Source organism: Spinacia oleracea, chromosome 2 (genome assembly GCF_020520425.1).
Source record: "Spinacia oleracea cultivar Varoflay chromosome 2, BTI_SOV_V1, whole genome shotgun sequence".
In the NCBI taxonomy this organism is placed as follows: domain Eukaryota; kingdom Viridiplantae; phylum Streptophyta; class Magnoliopsida; order Caryophyllales; family Amaranthaceae; genus Spinacia; species Spinacia oleracea.
The window spans coordinates 101,550,943-101,570,921 of NC_079488.1; the positions used below are offsets into that span (position 1 = coordinate 101,550,943).

General features: G+C 38.4%; 2 protein-coding genes across 2 annotated transcripts; one reads left to right on the forward strand and one right to left on the reverse strand.

Moving 5' to 3' along the window:
• The first annotated feature begins 574 nt into the window (after positions 1–574).
• On the forward strand, positions 575–17,188 carry LOC110798109 (ATP-dependent DNA helicase 2 subunit KU80). The gene is made up of 12 exons (XM_022003251.2): positions 575–755; positions 1,676–1,768; positions 2,012–2,063; positions 12,052–12,183; positions 13,189–13,592; positions 13,731–14,017; positions 14,333–14,528; positions 14,669–14,875; positions 15,673–15,840; positions 15,918–16,301; positions 16,532–16,662; positions 16,845–17,188. The coding sequence occupies exons 1-12, from the start codon at positions 741–743 to the stop codon at positions 16,903–16,905; spliced, it is 2,130 nt and encodes a 709-aa protein (XP_021858943.1). The 5' UTR covers positions 575–740; the 3' UTR covers positions 16,906–17,188.
• Positions 7,130–10,571, reverse strand: LOC130468049 (uncharacterized). Its single transcript, XM_056837532.1, has 2 exons — positions 7,372–10,571; positions 7,130–7,267 (listed from the first exon to the last, which is right to left on the reverse strand). Exons 1-2 carry the CDS (start codon positions 9,213–9,215, stop codon positions 7,252–7,254), a joined length of 1,860 nt encoding a protein of 619 aa, XP_056693510.1. The 5' UTR covers positions 9,216–10,571; the 3' UTR covers positions 7,130–7,251.
• Positions 17,189–19,979: the final 2,791 nt, after the last annotated feature.

The window sequence follows — 19,979 nt, forward strand, 5'->3', positions numbered from 1 at the left end:
GTTACACAAGGTCAATATTAGTCAAACTAGTTACACAATAATTTTTGAAATTCAAAATAACTACAGTATGACATAAAAAATTATACTTCTATGTTTATTGCATAGCTAGTTATTCACTTCTAGAGTTGTATTTTTCTTTGTCTTTCTCTCTTTTTGTTTTCCCTTTCTCGTCTATTGACGGGTGTATTATCCATTCGCTGTTGACCCACAATCCACTTTGATCGGCCAATATAGAACCGCTTCAAACTTCAAAGTGACCATTTCATAATTTGATTACTTTTGACCCACATCAGACTTGATTCGACCCACCCAACAATACGATGTGATTCCGTAACATGCGTAAAAAGTTGTGATTGTTTTTTTTTTTTTGATGCGAATGAGTTACAAAGGCCATATAAATTACAAATGAGGGCGGGGAAATCGAACTTGAGACCTATTATACACAAGGTCCAGTCTTAATCACTAGGCCAAGACCTCATTGACTAAAAAGTTACGATTGTGATAAAATGACGAGATCAAATATTTTCAAATGGCCCAACATTATTTGGTACGAGTAGTTTACTAATTTGCCTTGAAAGGGCAGTTTAAGCGGCAAAAGCAGTACCAAAGAGTGTAGTATCTCAAAAAGTCTCCGTATTTCCATGTCAAACTGAAGCTTCTTCAGCAATCTCTCTCAATTCCTGACGACCAAAACATTTCTGAAAATCTCAATCCTCCTTCCCTATTTCACATCCCAATCGATGGCTCGCAACAAGGTAAACCCACTTCATTTACTTCTTATTTTCGACAATGAAGGTCCTAGGTTTTGTCGTTGTTGTTTGAATTAGTTATTTCAGCAGAAAAATTTGCTGAATTCAATTATCTGTGCTATAATATTTGAACTACACATTCCCAATCTAATTTTTCTTTCTTCGTTTTTATTGCATGCTTGTTTAATTTTGTGATTTAATTACTGGAAACTGAAGTTGCACTTTCACTTATTTGACTTAATTATGCTATGAAGAGTATGCCAAATTTGTTATCTAGCTATTACTCCATATGGGTTAATTGGTAGGTTTGCTGAAATTTGAAATGTTTTGAAGCCTTTTTTATGGAAGCTATGCCCTAGTGACACAAGATGACTCAGAGTTGTTTGTTAGCTTTTTAGAGGGGAAGATATGGATGTGCTGGTATATTAGCATTAGCGTTACTTATTGGACCATCTTGAGGCGTTTCCAACCCGAAATATAGCGGAAAGTAGCATCCTTTGTATTGTTTGTGAACTTAATTGGAGAAAATTAAGCTCTTAGGGAGGTTTTGAATCCTATTTGGCTATTTTCACATTGGATTCTATTCAGTGAAGGTGTATCCCCTATGTTAGGAACTTTTGGTTTGTATATATAGTGGGAAAAATGAAGACTTGAACAATCTGAACGCAGAAACTTTCTTTCTTTTGTGAATAAACAAGACACCTTGGAAATTGAAGAAGTCTATTAGAGATTTAGAGATAACTACATGGAGCTGCTTGGAGTTTCTTTCGGGTACAAAGTTCTGGGGTACATTTAAGGAATATACAATGCTTTGGTGTAAGAGAAAGAGAAAGTAGTTTGAACATTTTATATATGTGGATTTTCTAGCTACTAATAGGTAATAATGCTTCCATGAATATTTAGTTGTTCCCCTTTTCTCATAACAGGAATCACTAGTTTTGTTGCTTGATGTTGGTCCAAAAATGCACGGTGTTCTTCCACAAGTTGAGAAAGTTTGTGCCATGCTTTTGGAGAAGAAGGTTACTTTCTCACTACTTTACTCTCTTACTTTTCTTTCTCTTTTATTATTTAAAGGATTCTCCTAAATTCTTAATCTCCTATATCTTAGTGCTGCGGTGTATTATGTCCAGTTTATCATTATGTTTACAGTGATTTGGTTGCTTTGAACTCTTGTAGACTGACTATTTTTAAAACGGATTAGTCAAGATTAGTGTACTGAAGCATTGTCTGAACACTAAAGTGTTAGTCCATTGTGCCTGCAGCTCATTTATAACAAGTTTGATGAAGTGGGAATTGTCTTATTTGGAACTGCAGGTATCTTATCTTGCACTTTCTTGGTAAACATTCATATTTTCACACAAGGAATTTGTGACTGCTTGCTTCTGCAGACTACATTTGTGATCTTGATATTCCAGTAGGAACACTGACAAGAGGGGGGGGTGAATTGTTTCGTTGAACTTAGGGTGTTCCTTTGCGGAATTTAGAAATTAAAGGAACAACTAACAAATTAGTACGAAGAATGTGAAAACTGAGGAAACTTCTTGATCCTTATCAAGAAGCGAAAACCTCAAACTCTTTTATATATTGTAATCGCTCGAATACAACACACTCAATAACTCGAGTTCCACTTGAACACGAGTTCCTCACAGCAATCCCCGTTGATTACTGTGCTTGCTCCTTTCACACTCTCTCGCTGACTTGACTCTAAGTCACTTTAAGGATCACTCAACCCTTACACTCAAAACTCAAGGATCACTTGATCCTTAACCCCACAACTCAAGGATCACTCGATCCTTAACCCCACAATTACAACTCGAATTATGAAAACTCTAGTATTCAATAAAGCTTATGTACAATAAAGGAACTTTAGGAACACGCTCTTTCGCAAACTGACTTTTTATAAAAACTCTTAAGTTCTTTAGAAATATTGCACGTTGTCAGTTGTGATTTGAGAAATGAAAAACCTTTTCCTTTTATAGAAGAACTTTCTTGGTCAGTTTCCCATGTTCCCCTCAACGGCCACTAACAGTTACTGGGAGCAGTAACGTGCACGTTGATTGAGAGAAACAGGGAGACTTCTTCAAACCACTTTTAACACGTTCAATTTTAGAGAAAATAGTGGGAGTAGTTTTAGGAACAAGTAAAAACCTTTTCTTGGGAAACAAGGAATTCTAAATCAGAATCCAATGTTGATTTTCTCAAAATCGTTTTATTTATTTTCCAAAAGATTTTCCTTTATAAAACTTTATTTTATTTACAAAAACTATTTTCTCAAACATATTAAAACACACGTGTTCCTTTTGTTCCATATTATGCATAAACGTTATTAAAATACTTACATAAAATCTAAACATAAACTCATATGTTGTAGCTTCTATGTTGGCACCTTTTGAAGCTTCGCTTGAACGCTTCATGCATTGTTCCTTCTCCGGAACATTGATGATCCTTATAATATATGAGGAACACCTTAATAACTTGCTTAGGATCAGTCGTTGAGGATCAGCCTGCTTTAGGAGCAACCGTCTTTGGGAACAGCCGTCTTGGGAACAGCCATCTTAGGAACAGCCGTTGTGGGAACAGCCGTCGTGGGAACAGCCGTCGTGGGAACAGCCGTTGTGGGAACAGCCGTCGTGGGAACAGCCGTCGTGGGAACAGCCGTCGTGGGAACAGCCGTTGTGGGAACAGCCGTCGTGGGAACAGCCGTCGTAGGAACAGCTGTTCCCGCTGTCTTGGGAACATCTGTCTTGGGAACAACCTTCATATGCAGACTTGATCGATTCTTTAGGAATTCCATGCATTGCTTAGTGTTTGTTCCACATGCTTAGTTTGTCCTACTCAGGCACTCCCTAACTTAGCATTCCAAAAACACACTTAAACAACGATTAGGAAGTTTGCGTTGTCATCATCAAAACTCAGAATCAACAATATTCCCCCTTTTTGGTGATGACAACATAAGCAAACTTTTACCAAAAAAATCGAACTTATTTGCAATCCTAAACAAGTTTTTTAAAACTCAAAAATGGAAATGAAAAAATTTACGAAAGAAAAAAAAATAAAAATAAAAGAAAAACAAATTGAAACCTTAAGACAAAAACTTACAGCAGCGAGAAGTGAGGTAATGAGGGACATGGAGATAGGTAAGATCAAGTTAAAACAAAGTTTGCATTCTTTTCCCCCTGTTGGCATTAACAAAAAGAGAAAATACAAGGCAATAATATAATATTCATAGCGCCCCACGATCAACGTTTGGCAAACTAAGTTATCCTCAAAGTCAAGTCTCAACATGCATAATTAATTGTAAGCATAATATATAATAAAAGAAATCAACCAATTTTTAGAGATGCAAGTTTTAGGTTCCACAGGTTTTGAAGATAAAAATAACGATGATGTCACCCAAATTGAGGGTTACATAAAAAATAAAAGAGAAAAAAAAAATTGTTCCAAACAAATAAAAAACCAATGTAACAATCAAATAGCGGATCAGGTTTAGGGGGGTAAAGGATTTATTTTTCAAGATTTTGTAGAATAGTGGACGAGCTCGTAGTCACTTGAGCATTGAGTTGATGCAGACCGGATCCCATCTCCTTAATCACTGAAACTAAGGCACCCACCTGTGACTGCAATTCACTGATCCTGGCATCTGTACCTTCCTGGACAGCTAACATTCTAGCCACCCTTTCCTGAAGTTCACTGACCTGCTCCTTGAGTTCCGAAATCGAGGGATCCTTCTGTGATCCCAAAGAATTAGAGGAGCTAACAAATGAGCTGAAACCACCAAAACCAGAAAAACCAAGAGGAACAGCTGTGGGTGGAGGAACAAGTGCTACATTAGACTTAGGAACAACATCTATAGGTTTGGATGCCTGTTCCTTTTTCTGTATAATATCCTCCTCACCTTGTTCCCCCTCATCATCCTCATCATCACCAGAAATTTCAACATACGCAGGAGGACGAATTAAGGTTGGTCCTTTGGTAGCAATTCTTGTACTCTTTCTCACACTCGGAGGTGGTTTTGAAGCACCCTTGACCACCTTCTTCTCTTTTACCTGCCTCACCACCTTTCTCACTTTTTTGATTACTCCTGACTTTTCTTCTTCCTCATCACTATCCGACATTCTCCAGTTTAATTTACCGTCCGCAACCTCCAATTTTAAGTAAAATAACAAATCATGCTGTAAAATTTGTTTTGACTTTACTTTTACTTCAACATATTCACTGAGGTCAACAGAAAAGCTTTTAAACACCTCAGTCATTAAAGATCCATAACCCAGCTTACAGTTAGTTTCAATACAGTGGGTCATGTGTTTAATCATTAGGGCAGGGAAGTTGATTGGAATTTTGTGGGCTAGACAATACATTAGGGAGACATCATACAAACTGGCTAAGGTTCTTTTGTGTAGTCTAGGAACAATGCCTCTCCTAACAATATTAAACAGGAGTTTCTGGGTTGGGGAAAGGAACAAGTCTTGATGAGTAATAGAACTTATCTTATAATCACCTCCAATCAATTCAACAAATATATCATTAGTAATCACCCCAATTTGAATTGTATCCGATTTTCCTTTCACATACTGGTCATATCCTTCATTAGGAGCAAGAAATAATTTTGCAAGGTATTCAGCATTAAAAGATATGGTTGTTCCATTCACAACACTTTTGCAAACTCCGTCCTCAAACCCAAAATTATTTCTAAATTCACACATCGCCATAGGAAAAATAGGATTTTTTGCAACAACACAGAATAAATTTATCCAATCTTGGTGCTCTAATAAATCAATTAAATCAGTAAACTGTGAGTCACACCATACCTTGTTAATCGCAAATCCCTCAACCAAATTAGCTTCCTTTACTGAAACCACTTTCCCCCTCAAATTCCGACCACCGAAAACCACCTCCGGCGACCGGTCGTCGCCCTCTTCCCCCTCAGTTGACGCACTCCCCCTATCCCTTTCTTCTTCCGGTAGTCGTGAACACACGAGCCCTCGACGCCGCCCTCGGACCGCAGCAGCGCCTCCCCTCTTTCGTTGCTGCTGGTCGTCGCTCTGCCGTCCACGGACCGGTGCGTCGTCACCCTGCGAACCGGAATCCTCGTCGCCCTTTGAAATCGAGTTCTCAGCCTCCTCTTCGTTGATTTCGGCGGTGGGTAGGTTTAGTATTTTGGATCTGGCTTTCGGTTTGTATTTCCCCCGCACCGGCGACCCTTTTCCGGTCGACTCGGCTCCGAACCCAGAAGAGGCGACGCGGGTCGCGGGTTTTGAAATCCGTGGCCTTTTTGGGCGTGGGGCAGCCACCGAGAACGGGTTCGAGAGGGTAGAGTTAGGGTTTTCCTGGGTCGACGCCGGCGAGGAGTGTGGCTGGTTTATCGCCGGAGATAGCCGACTCCTCGTCGGTATAGGGGTGGTTAGGGTTCCGAAAGGGTTGTTTTTTTTTTTTTTTTTTTTTTGGTGGTGAGTGGGTTTTCTCAGGTGTTTGGAGAGGTGAGGTTTCCATGGGAATTGGAGATGTGGAGTTTCTTTTTCTTTTGGTAGACAAATTTGTGTTGTTACTGGTTCTCACCATTGTTGGTGAAAAGGTATGGATAGGTGGAGAATAAATTATTAGTGAAGTACAAGGAGGTGGGGAAAAACGTGTATTTGTTGGTGTGAGGTTTGAGTAGTTGAGATCCATTGGGATTGTTTCCATGAGTTTCTTAGTTGTTGGGAACAAGAAGAATTTGAGGATTAAAGAATAATTTGGAGAGATTTGTATGTACGAGGATTAGTATATAATATTTAAATGGAAAAAAAAATATTAAAAATCGAGAGAGAGAAAATAAAGAAAAAAAAATTTCGGATGAATAAAAAATAAAAAAATAAAAAGATAGAAACTGATAACTGACTGTAAAGGAATCGTGGAGAGAATTCAGGAAAATTATAACGATTAACCTAATTGTGGAACAACATATTTTTGCATCTCGTATTATTGGTTTATTTAATTTATCAAGTATTATGCACTTTCATTATGTAGGTTGATACTTAACAATGGTAAACTTCAGCTATGCTTTCGCACGTAAAATTATGAATATATATTAAAGTAATGTATTTCATATTAAAGTTATACCTTGAGAGGATCTTCCTGCTTACTTAATCTCAGCTTGATCGTTCCCAGTTCCAGTCTCATTTTCTCGTGCTTCTCTCTGCTTGTTTACTTTGTAAGATCCTTGCACATACTTTCATTAGTTGCACCAAATAGTTTATTATCAACGTAAATTTGTACAACTAGTGAATCAGTTCCTTTTGATTTTAAAAATAAAAAATTTCGTTTGAAATTATTTTTCAGAAAGAATTCAGATAATATTTCGTACCACGATCTAGTAGCTTGCTTTAACTCATAATGAGCTTTGTCAAGCTTATAGATGTGGTTTGGAAATTCAGGATATTTAGAATCAGGAGGTTGTTCCACATAGACGTCATCTTCTAAATGTTCGTTTAGGGAAGCATTTTTGATGTCCATTTGGTACAACTTAATTTCCGTAAAGGCTGCAAAAACAATTAAGGTTCTTATAGTTTTTAATCTATCAACAGGAGCAAATGTTTCTTTGAAATTAGTGCTCACCTGTTGATTATGGCGTTTAACGACTAACCTTGCTATTGTTCCATGTTCATCAAGCTTGTTCCTGAGCATCCATTTGAGTCCCTCTTGTTCCTCTTGAACGGAGACTCCAGTCTTTTCTGCTTGTTCCTCTCGGATAGGAACCTCCTGATTTGCTTGTTCCTCTTGAACATGAAATCCCAGATTATTTTCTACTTGTTCCTCTTGCACTTGAAATTCCAGATTATTTTCTACTTGTTCCTCTTGCATAAGAACACCTTGATTTTCTGCTTGTTCCTCTTGCATAGGAACACCTTGTTTTTCTGCTTGTTCCTCTTGCATGGGAACACCTTGATTTTTTGCTTGTTCCTCTTGCATGGGAACACCCTGATTTTCTGCTTGTTCCTCTTGCATAGGAACTCCTTGATCTTTCTTATGTAGTTCCGCTGGAGAATCTTCCTCATCATTATCTGTAAGGCGAATCAAGCCAATATCGAAATTCTTCCTCTCCTGAACTTCATTAGCATTATTAGTTTCATCAAGAATAGTATGTACATTTTTAACTCTTCTAAAAGAGTCTTTAAGAGAGTTGTTCCTGACAGGCAATTCCAAGAACCTACCTTGTACCTCATATCTAACATTATTTAGGTAGGTCATGTGATCTTTATTGGGCTCCAATGCCTTATTACTTTGTTCCTTTACTACACTAAGCTTTTCAAGAAATACTAGAGTTTCAATTGGTGATTCAATTAACCTGTTATTAGACAAAGATTGAGAGGCTGTGAAACTTACCTCGTTTGATGGATCTTGCATTGTTCCATCAATCTTTGCCATGAGGCACAGGTTGGCAGTTTCTTTTTCTGGTTGGTCATCATCGTCCTCCGAGTCTGTAACATCTCCCCATGCTGCAATCATTGCCTTTTTGGGTTTGGAAAAGGTGGGTTTGTTGCATCTTTCTTTGAGCCGATCCTCTCCTTTTCCTTTTTCATATTCCCACTGAGGGCACTCCCGGATTTGATGGTCTGGATCACCGCATTTGAAGCATCCTTGGCCGGATTTGGAACCAATTGTTCTTCTTCCGGAGTTCCTTCCTTTTTGATTTCCCGGTCTGAGGTTTCTGTATAATCTTTTCATCCTTCTGACCAAAGTGGCAGCCTCTTCTTCATCCGGTTCTGAATCCTCCAGTTCCTCAGCCTTGAGAGCAAGACCTTGGTTCTTGGGATTCTCAGGAACAGCTGATCCTAGATGTAGTTCATGTGTCATTAAGGATCCTGCCAGCTGCTCAATGTTGAATTTGGTGAAATCCTTGGTTTCAAACAATGCAGTGACCTTGGTTCTCCATCGATCATCTTGAGGCATGCTCCTTAGAATTTTCCTAACCTGTTCATCAGAGGGAATAATTCTTCCAAGGGAAACAAGTTCATTAGTAATGTTAGTGAACCGAGTAAACATCTCCTGAATTGTTTCTTGTGGATGCATTTCAAAACGTTCATATTTAGACATCAGTAAATCAATTTTAGAACGTTTGACCTCATTTGTTCCTTCATGTGTTACTTGAAGGAGATCCCAGATTTGCTTTGCGCTCTTGCACCCCATAACTCTATTGTGTTCATGAGGTCCAAGGCCGCAATGCAAAATCTTAACAGCCATAGCGTTGATTTCATATTTTTCAAAATCTTCTTTCACAAATTCAGAAATAGGTTTAGGAACTACCTCATTTTCAGCATTGGTTTTTGTTACCTCGAAGTTACCGACTTCTATGACTCGCCAAACTTGATAGTTCTCTGCCTTGATAAAGATCTCCATTCTGTTCTTCCAATATGTATAGAATTTTCCATTGAACATTGGAGGTCTTTGAGTTGAATAACCTTCTTCGAGTTTCTCGTGAGTGTTCATACTTTCCAGGAACTTTTTCTCAACAGGGTTTCCTGTATTTTTGTGAGATCCCGCTCTGATACCAACTGATATTCCAGTAGGAACACTGACAAGAGGGGGGGGTGAATTGTTTCGTTGAACTTAGGGTGTTCCTTTGCGGAATTTAGAAATTAAAGGAACAACTAACAAATTAGTACGAAGAATGTGAAAACTGAGGAAACTTCTTGATCCTTATCAAGAAGCGAAAACCTCAAACTCTTTTATATATTGTAATCGCTCGAATACAACACACTCAATAACTCGAGTTCCACTTGAACACGAGTTCCTCACAGCAATCCCCGTTGATTACTGTGCTTGCTCCTTTCACACTCTCTCGCTGACTTGACTCTAAGTCACTTTAAGGATCACTCAACCCTTACACTCAAAACTCAAGGATCACTTGATCCTTAACCCCACAACTCAAGGATCACTCGATCCTTAACCCCACAATTACAACTCGAATTATGAAAACTCTAGTATTCAATAAAGCTTATGTACAATAAAGGAACTTTAGGAACACGCTCTTTCGCAAACTGACTTTTTATAAAAACTCTTAAGTTCTTTAGAAATATTGCACGTTGTCAGTTGTGATTTGAGAAATGAAAAACCTTTTCCTTTTATAGAAGAACTTTCTTGGTCAGTTTCCCATGTTCCCCTCAACGGCCACTAACAGTTACTGGGAGCAGTAACGTGCACGTTGATTGAGAGAAACAGGGAGACTTCTTCAAACCACTTTTAACACGTTCAATTTTAGAGAAAATAGTGGGAGTAGTTTTAGGAACAAGTAAAAACCTTTTCTTGGGAAACAAGGAATTCTAAATCAGAATCCAATGTTGATTTTCTCAAAATCGTTTTATTTATTTTCCAAAAGATTTTCCTTTATAAAACTTTATTTTATTTACAAAAACTATTTTCTCAAACATATTAAAACACACGTGTTCCTTTTGTTCCATATTATGCATAAACGTTATTAAAATACTTACATAAAATCTAAACATAAACTCATATGTTGTAGCTTCTATGTTGGCACCTTTTGAAGCTTCGCTTGAACGCTTCATGCATTGTTCCTTCTCCGGAACATTGATGATCCTTATAATATATGAGGAACACCTTAATAACTTGCTTAGGATCAGTCGTTGAGGATCAGCCTGCTTTAGGAGCAACCGTCTTTGGGAACAACCGTCTTGGGAACAGCCATCTTAGGAACAGCCGTTGTGGGAACAGCCGTCGTGGGAACAGCCGTCGTGGGAACAGCCGTTGTGGGAACAGCCGTCGTGGGAACAGCCGTCGTGGGAACAGCCGTCGTGGGAACAGCCGTCGTGGGAACAGCCGTCGTAGGAACAGCTGTTCGCGCTGTCTTGGGAACATCTGTCTTGGGAACAACCTTCATATGCAGACTTGATCGATTCTTTAGGAATTCCATGCATTGCTTAGTGTTTGTTCCACATGCTTAGTTTGTCCTACTCAGGCACTCCCTAACTTAGCATTCCAAAAACACACTTAAACAACGATTAGGAAGTTTGCGTTGTCATCATCAAAACTCAGAATCAACAGATCTAAACAGTGATTTTTTGTGGAGCAATTTGCTAGGAGTCCCTTCATGATAGGACAATCCAAGGGTGCGGTGGGAAGGAAATATAATTGGATAATAAAAGAGAAATAAATCTGGAAAAATTTCATACCGTTCAATCATGCTCGTGTGATTTGTTTCTTTATTGCACCCGAATTGCTGCTTAGAACCTTTTTGTTGTACTTTTAACATATCTTACATCGACCACCTTACTATGGTCCTTTTTGTTTGTTTGTTTGCTGTGAAGTAGTAGACAATTCAATTACCTTTTGTGTCCAGAGTCTATCAGAAACAACCTCTTTGCAGTTGCACGTCAAGGTTATGTATATTTAGCCTTTACATCGCCTCTGCGTGCTCCCATTTGCGTATTGGGATAATAGTCTGATATGCGTTGTGACCACACCACACATGGTCTATATAGACTTTAGGACCATATCTCTTGACTTTGCTGCGGAACGAAATGGCGTTAGAAATAGGCTGCCTTGGGCTCTATCAAACTGTGACTGAATAGATAGTATCTTCATTGTTCGCAAATATAACTATCTTGATATTCTTATATAAGGATTGGTTTCCATTTCCAGCTGTTACAAAACATCACGAAAATACGTCCCAAATATCCAACATGCAAAACTGTTCTAATTGTTGTCTAAATGGCTTTTGTGCTTTGAGAATAGTTGCACCGTTGTATACTTGGCGTATTCTGTAATCTACCAATTGCATCTTGTGAAATTTGACACAAAGATGGAAGTTGGGGCATATCGTAGAGGAAACGAGACGAGAATAGAAGGGTAACAGGCTAGTATGCCTGTATAACAGTGGAATGTGATGAACTGATATTTTTGAGCATAAAAACAACGGCAGAAGTTATATTAAGTTGCTTGAAAGATGATGAACACAAAAGGGATACAAAAGGTAGTGACTTGAGGCCACAAATCTCCAGATGTAGTGACTTGAGGTCACTACTCTCCAAAGCCTAAGCTTTACTAATTTCTCAACATGCCCCTCATAACCTAATGTGGCACTTATTTATAACTAGTCTACTACACCTACCTAATATGTCTTCTACCTAATATTACTAACTACCTATTATGCCCTTCCCTTACACTTGATTCATTACATGGAAGTAATCACCTTTGTGCAATATATGATTGCTACAGTTTTCCAATTTATTGGTTTGTATTTTCTTTTTTGTGCTTATTGAAAGCCTTCTTATTGTTGCACTGACGAGTCTTTGGATTTGAATCTCAGAAACAAACAATGAGCTCACTAAAGAAGTAGGCGGATATGAAAACGTCGTGGTTCTGGAGGGTATAAAAGTTGTAGATGGGGATCTGGTTGACGTACTGGATCAGATTCCACGAGGGACTGTTCCTGGTGATTGTATCTTTCTTGATTATCTTTTTTTAGTGCTTTGAGTTTCATGTTTGGTTCTGTGTTTTTGAAGGGTTTTACGGCTCTACAGAAATCTCTCCACAACATTACCTTTTCGTAAATATTTACTTTGGTTTAATTATCTGCTTTAAAGGTAGGGCATATTATGAAACTTCATCAATGAGTAATGTTTCCTGTCTTGATGAGTGAGAATACTGTGCTGTTTCTGGTTAACTAGTTGAGTTCAAGCACAATTGTGTCAAATGTTGTTGAGTTCTGGGACACGCTATCAATGTCATCTGCCACATTACGTTTGATGAAACTTAACTGTGAATCGGAATGCCACTTGTTTTGCTCATTGATAACATAAGTTTGTATCAATTTTGAGTTCCTTGGACATTTGGAAACCGTTTTCTTGTAAATTTTGTAGGTTTTTTCGAGTCCTGTTTTTCTAAATGGACCATGAGCCAGGTGTCTTGGATCCATGTGCTCCTAGCTAGATCCATTATTATGTTATTTGTTTCACATGGAAAAATGATGTTATAAGATTTAACACTTTTGCTTCCGTGCTTATTCTCGATTTTGCTTCATTTTGTTTTTTTCACTTCTCCCCTTGCTATTGGTCATGCCTTTCTTTTTATACGATATGCTTGGGTAACAATGGTGGAGGGAAGGAGAAAACGGAGGGGATGGAAGGTGAGTCAAGGAGAGGGAACTCAGGGAAGGTAAGAGAAGGACTGCACTAGCATTTCCTTCCAAATCTTTCCAATAAAAAGGAAAAGAAAACGTGTTCTCCTTTTTACTACATTTTACCATCCCATATCCGAACAAGGGAAAATGGATCCTTCACTCTCTCTTTTCACAGAAGTTTCTCAAAATTCCTACACCCAAACACACTCTTAGTGTGCTTTTAAGCCCCTTTTCTGCCTATGCGTTCTTGTGCAATTGATTTCCCCCCTGCTTGGTAGATACATTATTTTGATTTTACGTTTGAGGCCTTGACTTCACTGATAGTTCTTGATGCAATTGTTGTTGGGATGGATATGCTGATAAAGAAGTTTGGACCAACTAACAAGGGAAAGAAACGTCTTTGCCTAATCACAAACGCGCTCTCTCGTCTGAGAGATCCATATGAAGGAACTAAAGAAGACCAGGTCAGCACTATTGCTCAACAAATGACTGAGCAGGCAATAAAATTGGAATGTGTAGTAGTTAGAGGGGAGCTAAGTGGTGATGCTGATAAGAATGTTATGGATGAGAATGACCAGCTATTAGAACTTTTCACAAAGAAAACTTGGGCAAAGACTCTTCATGTAGAAAGCCCAACTTCACTTTTAGGAGCACTCAGGACTAGGAGCATAGCCCCTGTTACAATATTCAGGGGTGATCTTGAAGTAAGCTCTGGACTGAAGATTAAGGTGAGCTATGTTACCTTTCGTGGGAGCATGTTTGAATGCTGTTAAAAATTATTCTCTATATTTTGTATTCTTCTGCCTCAGTGAAAACAAGAACTGAGATTTTGACATAATTTTTTCTTCAATTTCTCACAAAAATAGGTTTGGGTGTACAAGAAAACATCCGAGGAAAGATTTCCAACCCTGAAGAAGTATTCAGATAAAGCACCTGCGACTGATAAGTTTGCCACCCGTGAAATCAAAGTGGACTATGAATATAGAAGCATTCAAGATCCTGAAAAAGTTGTTCCTCCAGAACAAAGGATTAAGGGTTATCGTTATGGACCAGAAGTCGTCCCCGTCTCATCTGATGCATGGGAAGCTGTCAAATTCAAACCAGAGAAGAGTGTGAAGCTCCTTGGATTCACTGATGCCAAAAACATACTACGGTGAGAGGTTTTAGTTTTTGCTAGATCAGTAACCTTTTGTTGCATTGTACTTCCTCAATTTTTTAATAATTTCACTATTTAGAGTTTCACGCATGCCAATTCACGACTTAACCATTAATTTCTTTAATATTTTTATAAAATATTAAAAGTAAATATCTTGAAAGTATATGTCGAGACAGATCTAACATAATTCCACTTGACTATTTTTCCTTGCGTATAAATTACAAAAAGTTGGTCACAAGAAATGTGTGAAAAAGTATTTATTTGAAGAAGCAAAAATTCCAATAGTTGTGTCTCCAATTCTCATGTTTACAGCCAATATTACATGAAAGATGTCAACATATTCATTGCTGAACCTGGCAAAAAAGAAGCTGTTACTGCAGTTTCTGCTTTAGCTAGAGCAATGAAGGAAATGAATAAAGTAGCGATAGTTCGATGTGTTTGGCGGCAAGGACAGGCAGGTGTTGCGATTGGGGTATTGACGCCAAATGTTTCTGTAAAGGAAAATATTGTAAGTGTTCCCTTTCAGTTCCACTGCTATATTCATCTCCCTGCATATTCTGCTCTTTATTTCATGCATCCTTATTTTACCTTTCTGTCTTCTTATTTACCCCATCTTTATGTGTGTTTCTGTTTATGCTGTGCGAGAAGCCTGATTCATTGTACTTCAATTTACTTCCGTTTGCTGAGGATGTTCGAGAGTTCCAATTTCCTTCTTTCAAAAATCTCCCTGCAACATTTCAACCAACTGAAGAACAGCAGGAGGCTGCTGATAATCTAGTAATGATGCTTGACCTTGCACCACCTGCCAAACAGGAGAACCTAAAGCCGGATTTGACACCAAATCCTGTTCTTGAGGTACGTTTTGTAATAGTTCTGGCTCATTATGTTCATTTAATAGAATGTGTGTTTCATGTTTGAAAGTTGGGAGGATTAATGCAGTGTTTCTCTTCTGCTTCAAAATTTTGCATCTTAACCGAATCAAGGATCTTATGTTTTTCGCCAGGTTATCAGATAAAAATGCAGTACTTATACAGCTGTTTTGTTTTTTTTCTGTCTCCTGATATATCTCCTTCTGATATAAAGTACACGAGTTTGGAGAGTATTTCATGCTTGCCAATCTGGTCCTTTACTCCTTTGTACATGTGGAAGGGACCTGAATGAATCTATAGCAGGGTCAATTGAATAGAAGGATAGAGCCAGTGTCTATAGTTTGATGATAGCTAGAGTAAGGAGCTCATATTCATAAAATTGGATGATTGTTTGATTTACTTGTGCATATAATTGGTTAGTGCTTGTTGCAGATGAAGACTATTTTGTGGCATGAATATTAGTTATTAGCTAATGCTAACTGTTACAGTTATCTGTTCTCCTTAATTGATTAGTTATATTGAAATAATACTCCTTCCAAAATGAAGAGGGGGAGGTGAGGGCTGAAAATAATTAGCATTCTGGTTTTGTTCAACTTAAAATAAGAAACAAACTGGGTGACCTAAAAATATAAAGGAAGTGTGCTGAGTTTCTCTGTCTTAAGGGACTAAGCTATCTAATGTCTTGGTGGTAAATTGTTTTGAGTTTTTGACTGTACGCATCAATATATAATTGCATCATGGATCATCATCCCTGACTGCCTGGGCTATTATATGTCAATGCAGCGATTTTATCACTTTCTCAATCTAAAAGCAAAAGACCCAGATGCTACTGTGCCTTCACTAGATGAAGCCTTGAAGAGAATAGCCGAGCCTGATACAGAATTGCTTTCGCAAAACAAGTCTGTCATTGATGAATTTCAAAGATGCTTTGAATTAAAGGAGAACTTGAAGGTGGATATTTGGCTTACACCTACTTTTATGTAAATTTTGTCACTTTCAATTCAGGCGCTAACTTTTTTCCTTGACAGAAGAAGAAATCAACTAGGTCATTCAAGGAGAAGCCATCTGGATCAGATGATGAGAAAGAGGTTATAGAAGACCATAACGAGGGGAAAACATTAATGATCACTGATGATATTACTGCAGTTAAGGTTGAGAATAGTGATGAAAAACCATACAGTGCTCTGACAACTAATTCTGCTGCCATTGTTGAGAAGATTGGGGACATTACCCCAGTCCAAGACTTTGAAGCTATGTTATCTCGTAGAGATAGCCCAGATTGGATTGCTAAAGGAATCAAAGGTCTAAAAAGCAAAATTCTTGAATTTGTAGAGGACTCGTTTGCAGGAAATAACTATAACAAGGCAATAGAGTGTCTTGTTGCTCTCCGAAAAGGATGTGTCCTTGAACAGGTATGCCTCTGAATCTGCCTTTGCAAATTGGCTGTAGTTGGTTCTATCTGTTTGATTCTCATTTTTATCACATTTGGAAATGAGTCCTTTTTTAGGTTTTCTGTTGAGAATCATAAGTTCATAACTGAATTGCCGTCAATGTTGTTCTTAGTGTATACTACTTGGACTTTGCTTTACGAAGGTTGTATGACCACCGGCTTGTATTGAATCTTAAAGCTTGTTTATTGTAGGAACCCAAACAATACAACGATTTTGTACAGTATCTTTGTAGATTCTGCAGGGGACATGACCTGAATGATTTTTGTGAGCTCCTTGGGTTAAAAGGGATGACATTAATCACAAAGTCAGAGGCCGTAGACAGGTTTAACATCTATGCTTCCTGCTGGCACTTTTTGCTTTTACTCTTTCGCTTCACTATGTGAACAATTGAATATCATAATCATATGTTATTATGTTATTATTTTTTGGCCTTTGAGGTGTTCTGTCTCATTACTTGCAACCTTTACAATGCAGATTTGCATCTAATTTATTTTGTTTGTGCAGTGATGTTCCAGATGAAGAAGCAAGAAGTTTTCTGGTTACCAAAGATGGCAAGGTTGAATAATAAATTGTTGCCTAATTGAACTGGTGTACATATCAGGAAAAGGAGGATAACTCGGGCGGACCCTGCAGTTTTTTCTTTACCCCAAGAGGATGTGAGGTTTCCAGTATATTGTAGTTGCATGTATGCTCATGTAAATTCTTCTGTAGGTGAGTGCAATAACCAGAAGTTGTGGGTTTTGTTTTGTTTTTGACAGACATATTCAGAAGTTATGCCATTGTGGTTTAGTAGAAGTCTGGTTTAGTAGTCTGATACTTTGATAATGCCCGAGCTCATACAACCGATAGCAAGATATTATCAAAACTATTATTTTTGCCCATACAAGCACACGATAAAACTAATAGCATTGGTTGCATCATGTTGCTCATGCACAAGGTACACTTAGTTGTACATAAAAAACTGACGGACTCTTTTGAAAGTAGTACACGTAAATTTGGAATCAAATATCTGAGTGCACCATTATACATTTTTTTTATAAGGTAAGAAAAAAGAACTTAGGTTCCCTTCGCACAAGGGTGAAACCTAAGCGATCACTCTGAACAATATTTTCTAAGTTTGGGCTAGAGTTCGGGGTAATACACATTGGTTCAACAATAAGATGACCTACAGTAGCTATCTAATCTGCTGCTCTGTTTGCTTCTCGGAAGATATGCTTGATATGGGTAGAGTAAAATTGCTGAAGAAGAGTCCTGCTGTCTTGAATAATGTTTTGGAGCTTCCAAGGGGGGTTCCAGGTTCCTTTTAGAGAGTTGATCACAAGTAGGTTGTCACCTTAAATGTAAATGTCTTTGATGCCAAGATTGATGGCCTCTTGGATGCCCTTATGAAGAGCAAGGGCTTCTGCCATGTAGACTTGAAAGTTCCCCAGGTTAAAAGATTTGGCAATGATCGCTTCTCCATTGCTGTTTCTGATGATGATGCCACCTGCTGCTGATGAATCTTTACGTGATCCGTCGAAATTAAGCTTGAAGGCGCCCGGTGGGGGTGGGAACCACTGAACAAGGATGGGTTGCGAGGTGGTTGGTTGAGAGGTGGAAGGATGATGAGTGTTAACATGGGCACCTCTAAGTTGTTGAGAGTCAATCTGGAGTCTAAGCTCCCATTCTTTGAAGGTGTTAAGGGCTTTGAAATAACAGCGACAAGGAGAAAGTTTGGTGTTGGAGAACACCAAGGCATTCATTTCCTTCCAAATAGTCCAGCAAACGGTAATGGATTTCCGGAGAGCAACTTGATTACGTCTAAGGTAGTCTAAAGTTTCGAAAAAATCAGTCATAGGGAAAGAGAAATCGAGCCTATGAGTCCAAACATTCTTTTAGTGTTCACAAGTGAGAAAGATGTGATCAATGTTCTCACTGGCATGGTTACATCTAGGGCAGCAACTTGAAGGAATAATTTTCCTGTGAAAAAGAGTCTCCTTAGTTGGAATACTTTTGTGACAAATTTGCCATAGGAAATTTTTTAATTTTGGCGCTATATTGAGTTTCCAAATCCATCTAAACTCCCATTTTTCATTGGAAACTGGAAGCTCGTGGGCGAGCCAGGTTGCAGATTTAACTGAAAAGTCGCCCGAGTTTGTGCATCCCCAAATAGGGTTGTCAGGCACATCATTAACAGGGATAGGAATCCCTTTAATTTTTTGCACCAACTCAGGTGACAGGATCAAGGAAAGTTTTCTTATATCCCAATTTTTGGTATCATCAATGAACGAGTTGACTTTGCAATCCTCCATATTACTATTGGGAGAGCTACCCGGGAGATCAGATAGGGAATATTGACCAACCCAGTTATCTTTCCAAAAATTGATGTGATTCCCATTACCTACCTTCCATCTTATTCCTTTCTGTAGTATTTCCCGTTGATTTAAAATGCTAATCCAAATAGGAGAATCTTTGATCTTTTTCTTAGCTGAGAAAAAATTGGTGTTCTGAAGATATTTTTTCCTCATGATTTTTGCCCAGAGGTTATTGTTGTCTGTCAGGATTTTCCAGCTTAGTTTTGCAATGTAGGCTCTGTTCAAGGGGTAGGTTCGCCTTAAACCTAACCCCCCTTGGTCTTTAGGTTGACAGACTTTATTCCAGGCGATGAGAGGGAGCGCATTACCTGATCTGGATTGGTTCCAAAAGAATTTTCGATGAACATTGTCCAATTGATGGCAGGTCTTTCGTGGAAGCAGGAAGGAAGAACATATGTAGGAAGGGAGAGCTTCTAGGTTACTTTGAATAAGCGTTGTTCTACCCGCTTTGGAGAGAAAGTTGGCTTGCCAGGAATTTATACAGCGTTCATTTTTTTGCATGATTCGTTGGTAGTCAGATCTTGTAGGTGTGTAATTCGAGAAGTGAGCTCCCAAATATCTACCTAGAGACCCTGATTTAGTCATATTAAAAATACTAGCCAAGGAGTCTCTTTTGGAGTGGTTGATATTTTTCGAGAAGATACATCAGTACAACTCTCCGTATCTCTAAAATATATCCGATTAAACTACTTATTCTCTCACTTACCCACACACCAAATGACAATTAGGGATGGAAATGGGTGGGATTTGGATCGGGTGGAGCATCACCCGCGTCCATCACCCGCATCCATCCGCTCCACCCGGTCCATCCGTCACCCGCTTTACTCATCACCCGCATTCCGTCCATCCATCACCCGCTGGTGAACCGGGTGGATCGGGTGAAAATGGTAAATCATTAAAAAATCACCATCTAATAATATGCATAATAATTAACCAAAAGAAAAACAATTATATACCTACATTCATCTCCGAAACATATAATTATTTCTTATTACGCATAACTTATAACTAAAAAAAAATAAAACAAGCACTAACTTTAATAAGTAATGGATTTATCAACACGTTTTATGTTTAAATATAAATATAAATAATATATTTAAAATAAATGGGTGACGGGTCGGGTGGTAAACGGGTGATGGACCGGGTGATGGATAAAAAAATATCACCCGCACCCGACCCGCATCCATCACCCGCTTTTCATCCATTTAATTCGGATTTTCATCCGTTTAATTATAGCGGGTGACCGGGTTCATGGATCATCCACTGGATATTTCCAACCCTAATG

Excerpts from the sequence above, each read along its gene's own strand:
- LOC110798109 (XM_022003251.2), top strand. Across the intron at positions 14,018-14,332 it reads GATGCCAAAAACATACTACG|CCAATATTACATGAAAGATG; the intron begins GTGAGAGGTTTT and ends TCATGTTTACAG. Across the intron at positions 14,529-14,668 it reads TTTCTGTAAAGGAAAATATT|CCTGATTCATTGTACTTCAA; the intron begins GTAAGTGTTCCC and ends CTGTGCGAGAAG.
- LOC130468049 (XM_056837532.1), bottom strand. The coding sequence starts at position 9,215 with ATGAACACTCACGAGAAACTCGAAGAAGGTTATTCAACTCAAAGACCT.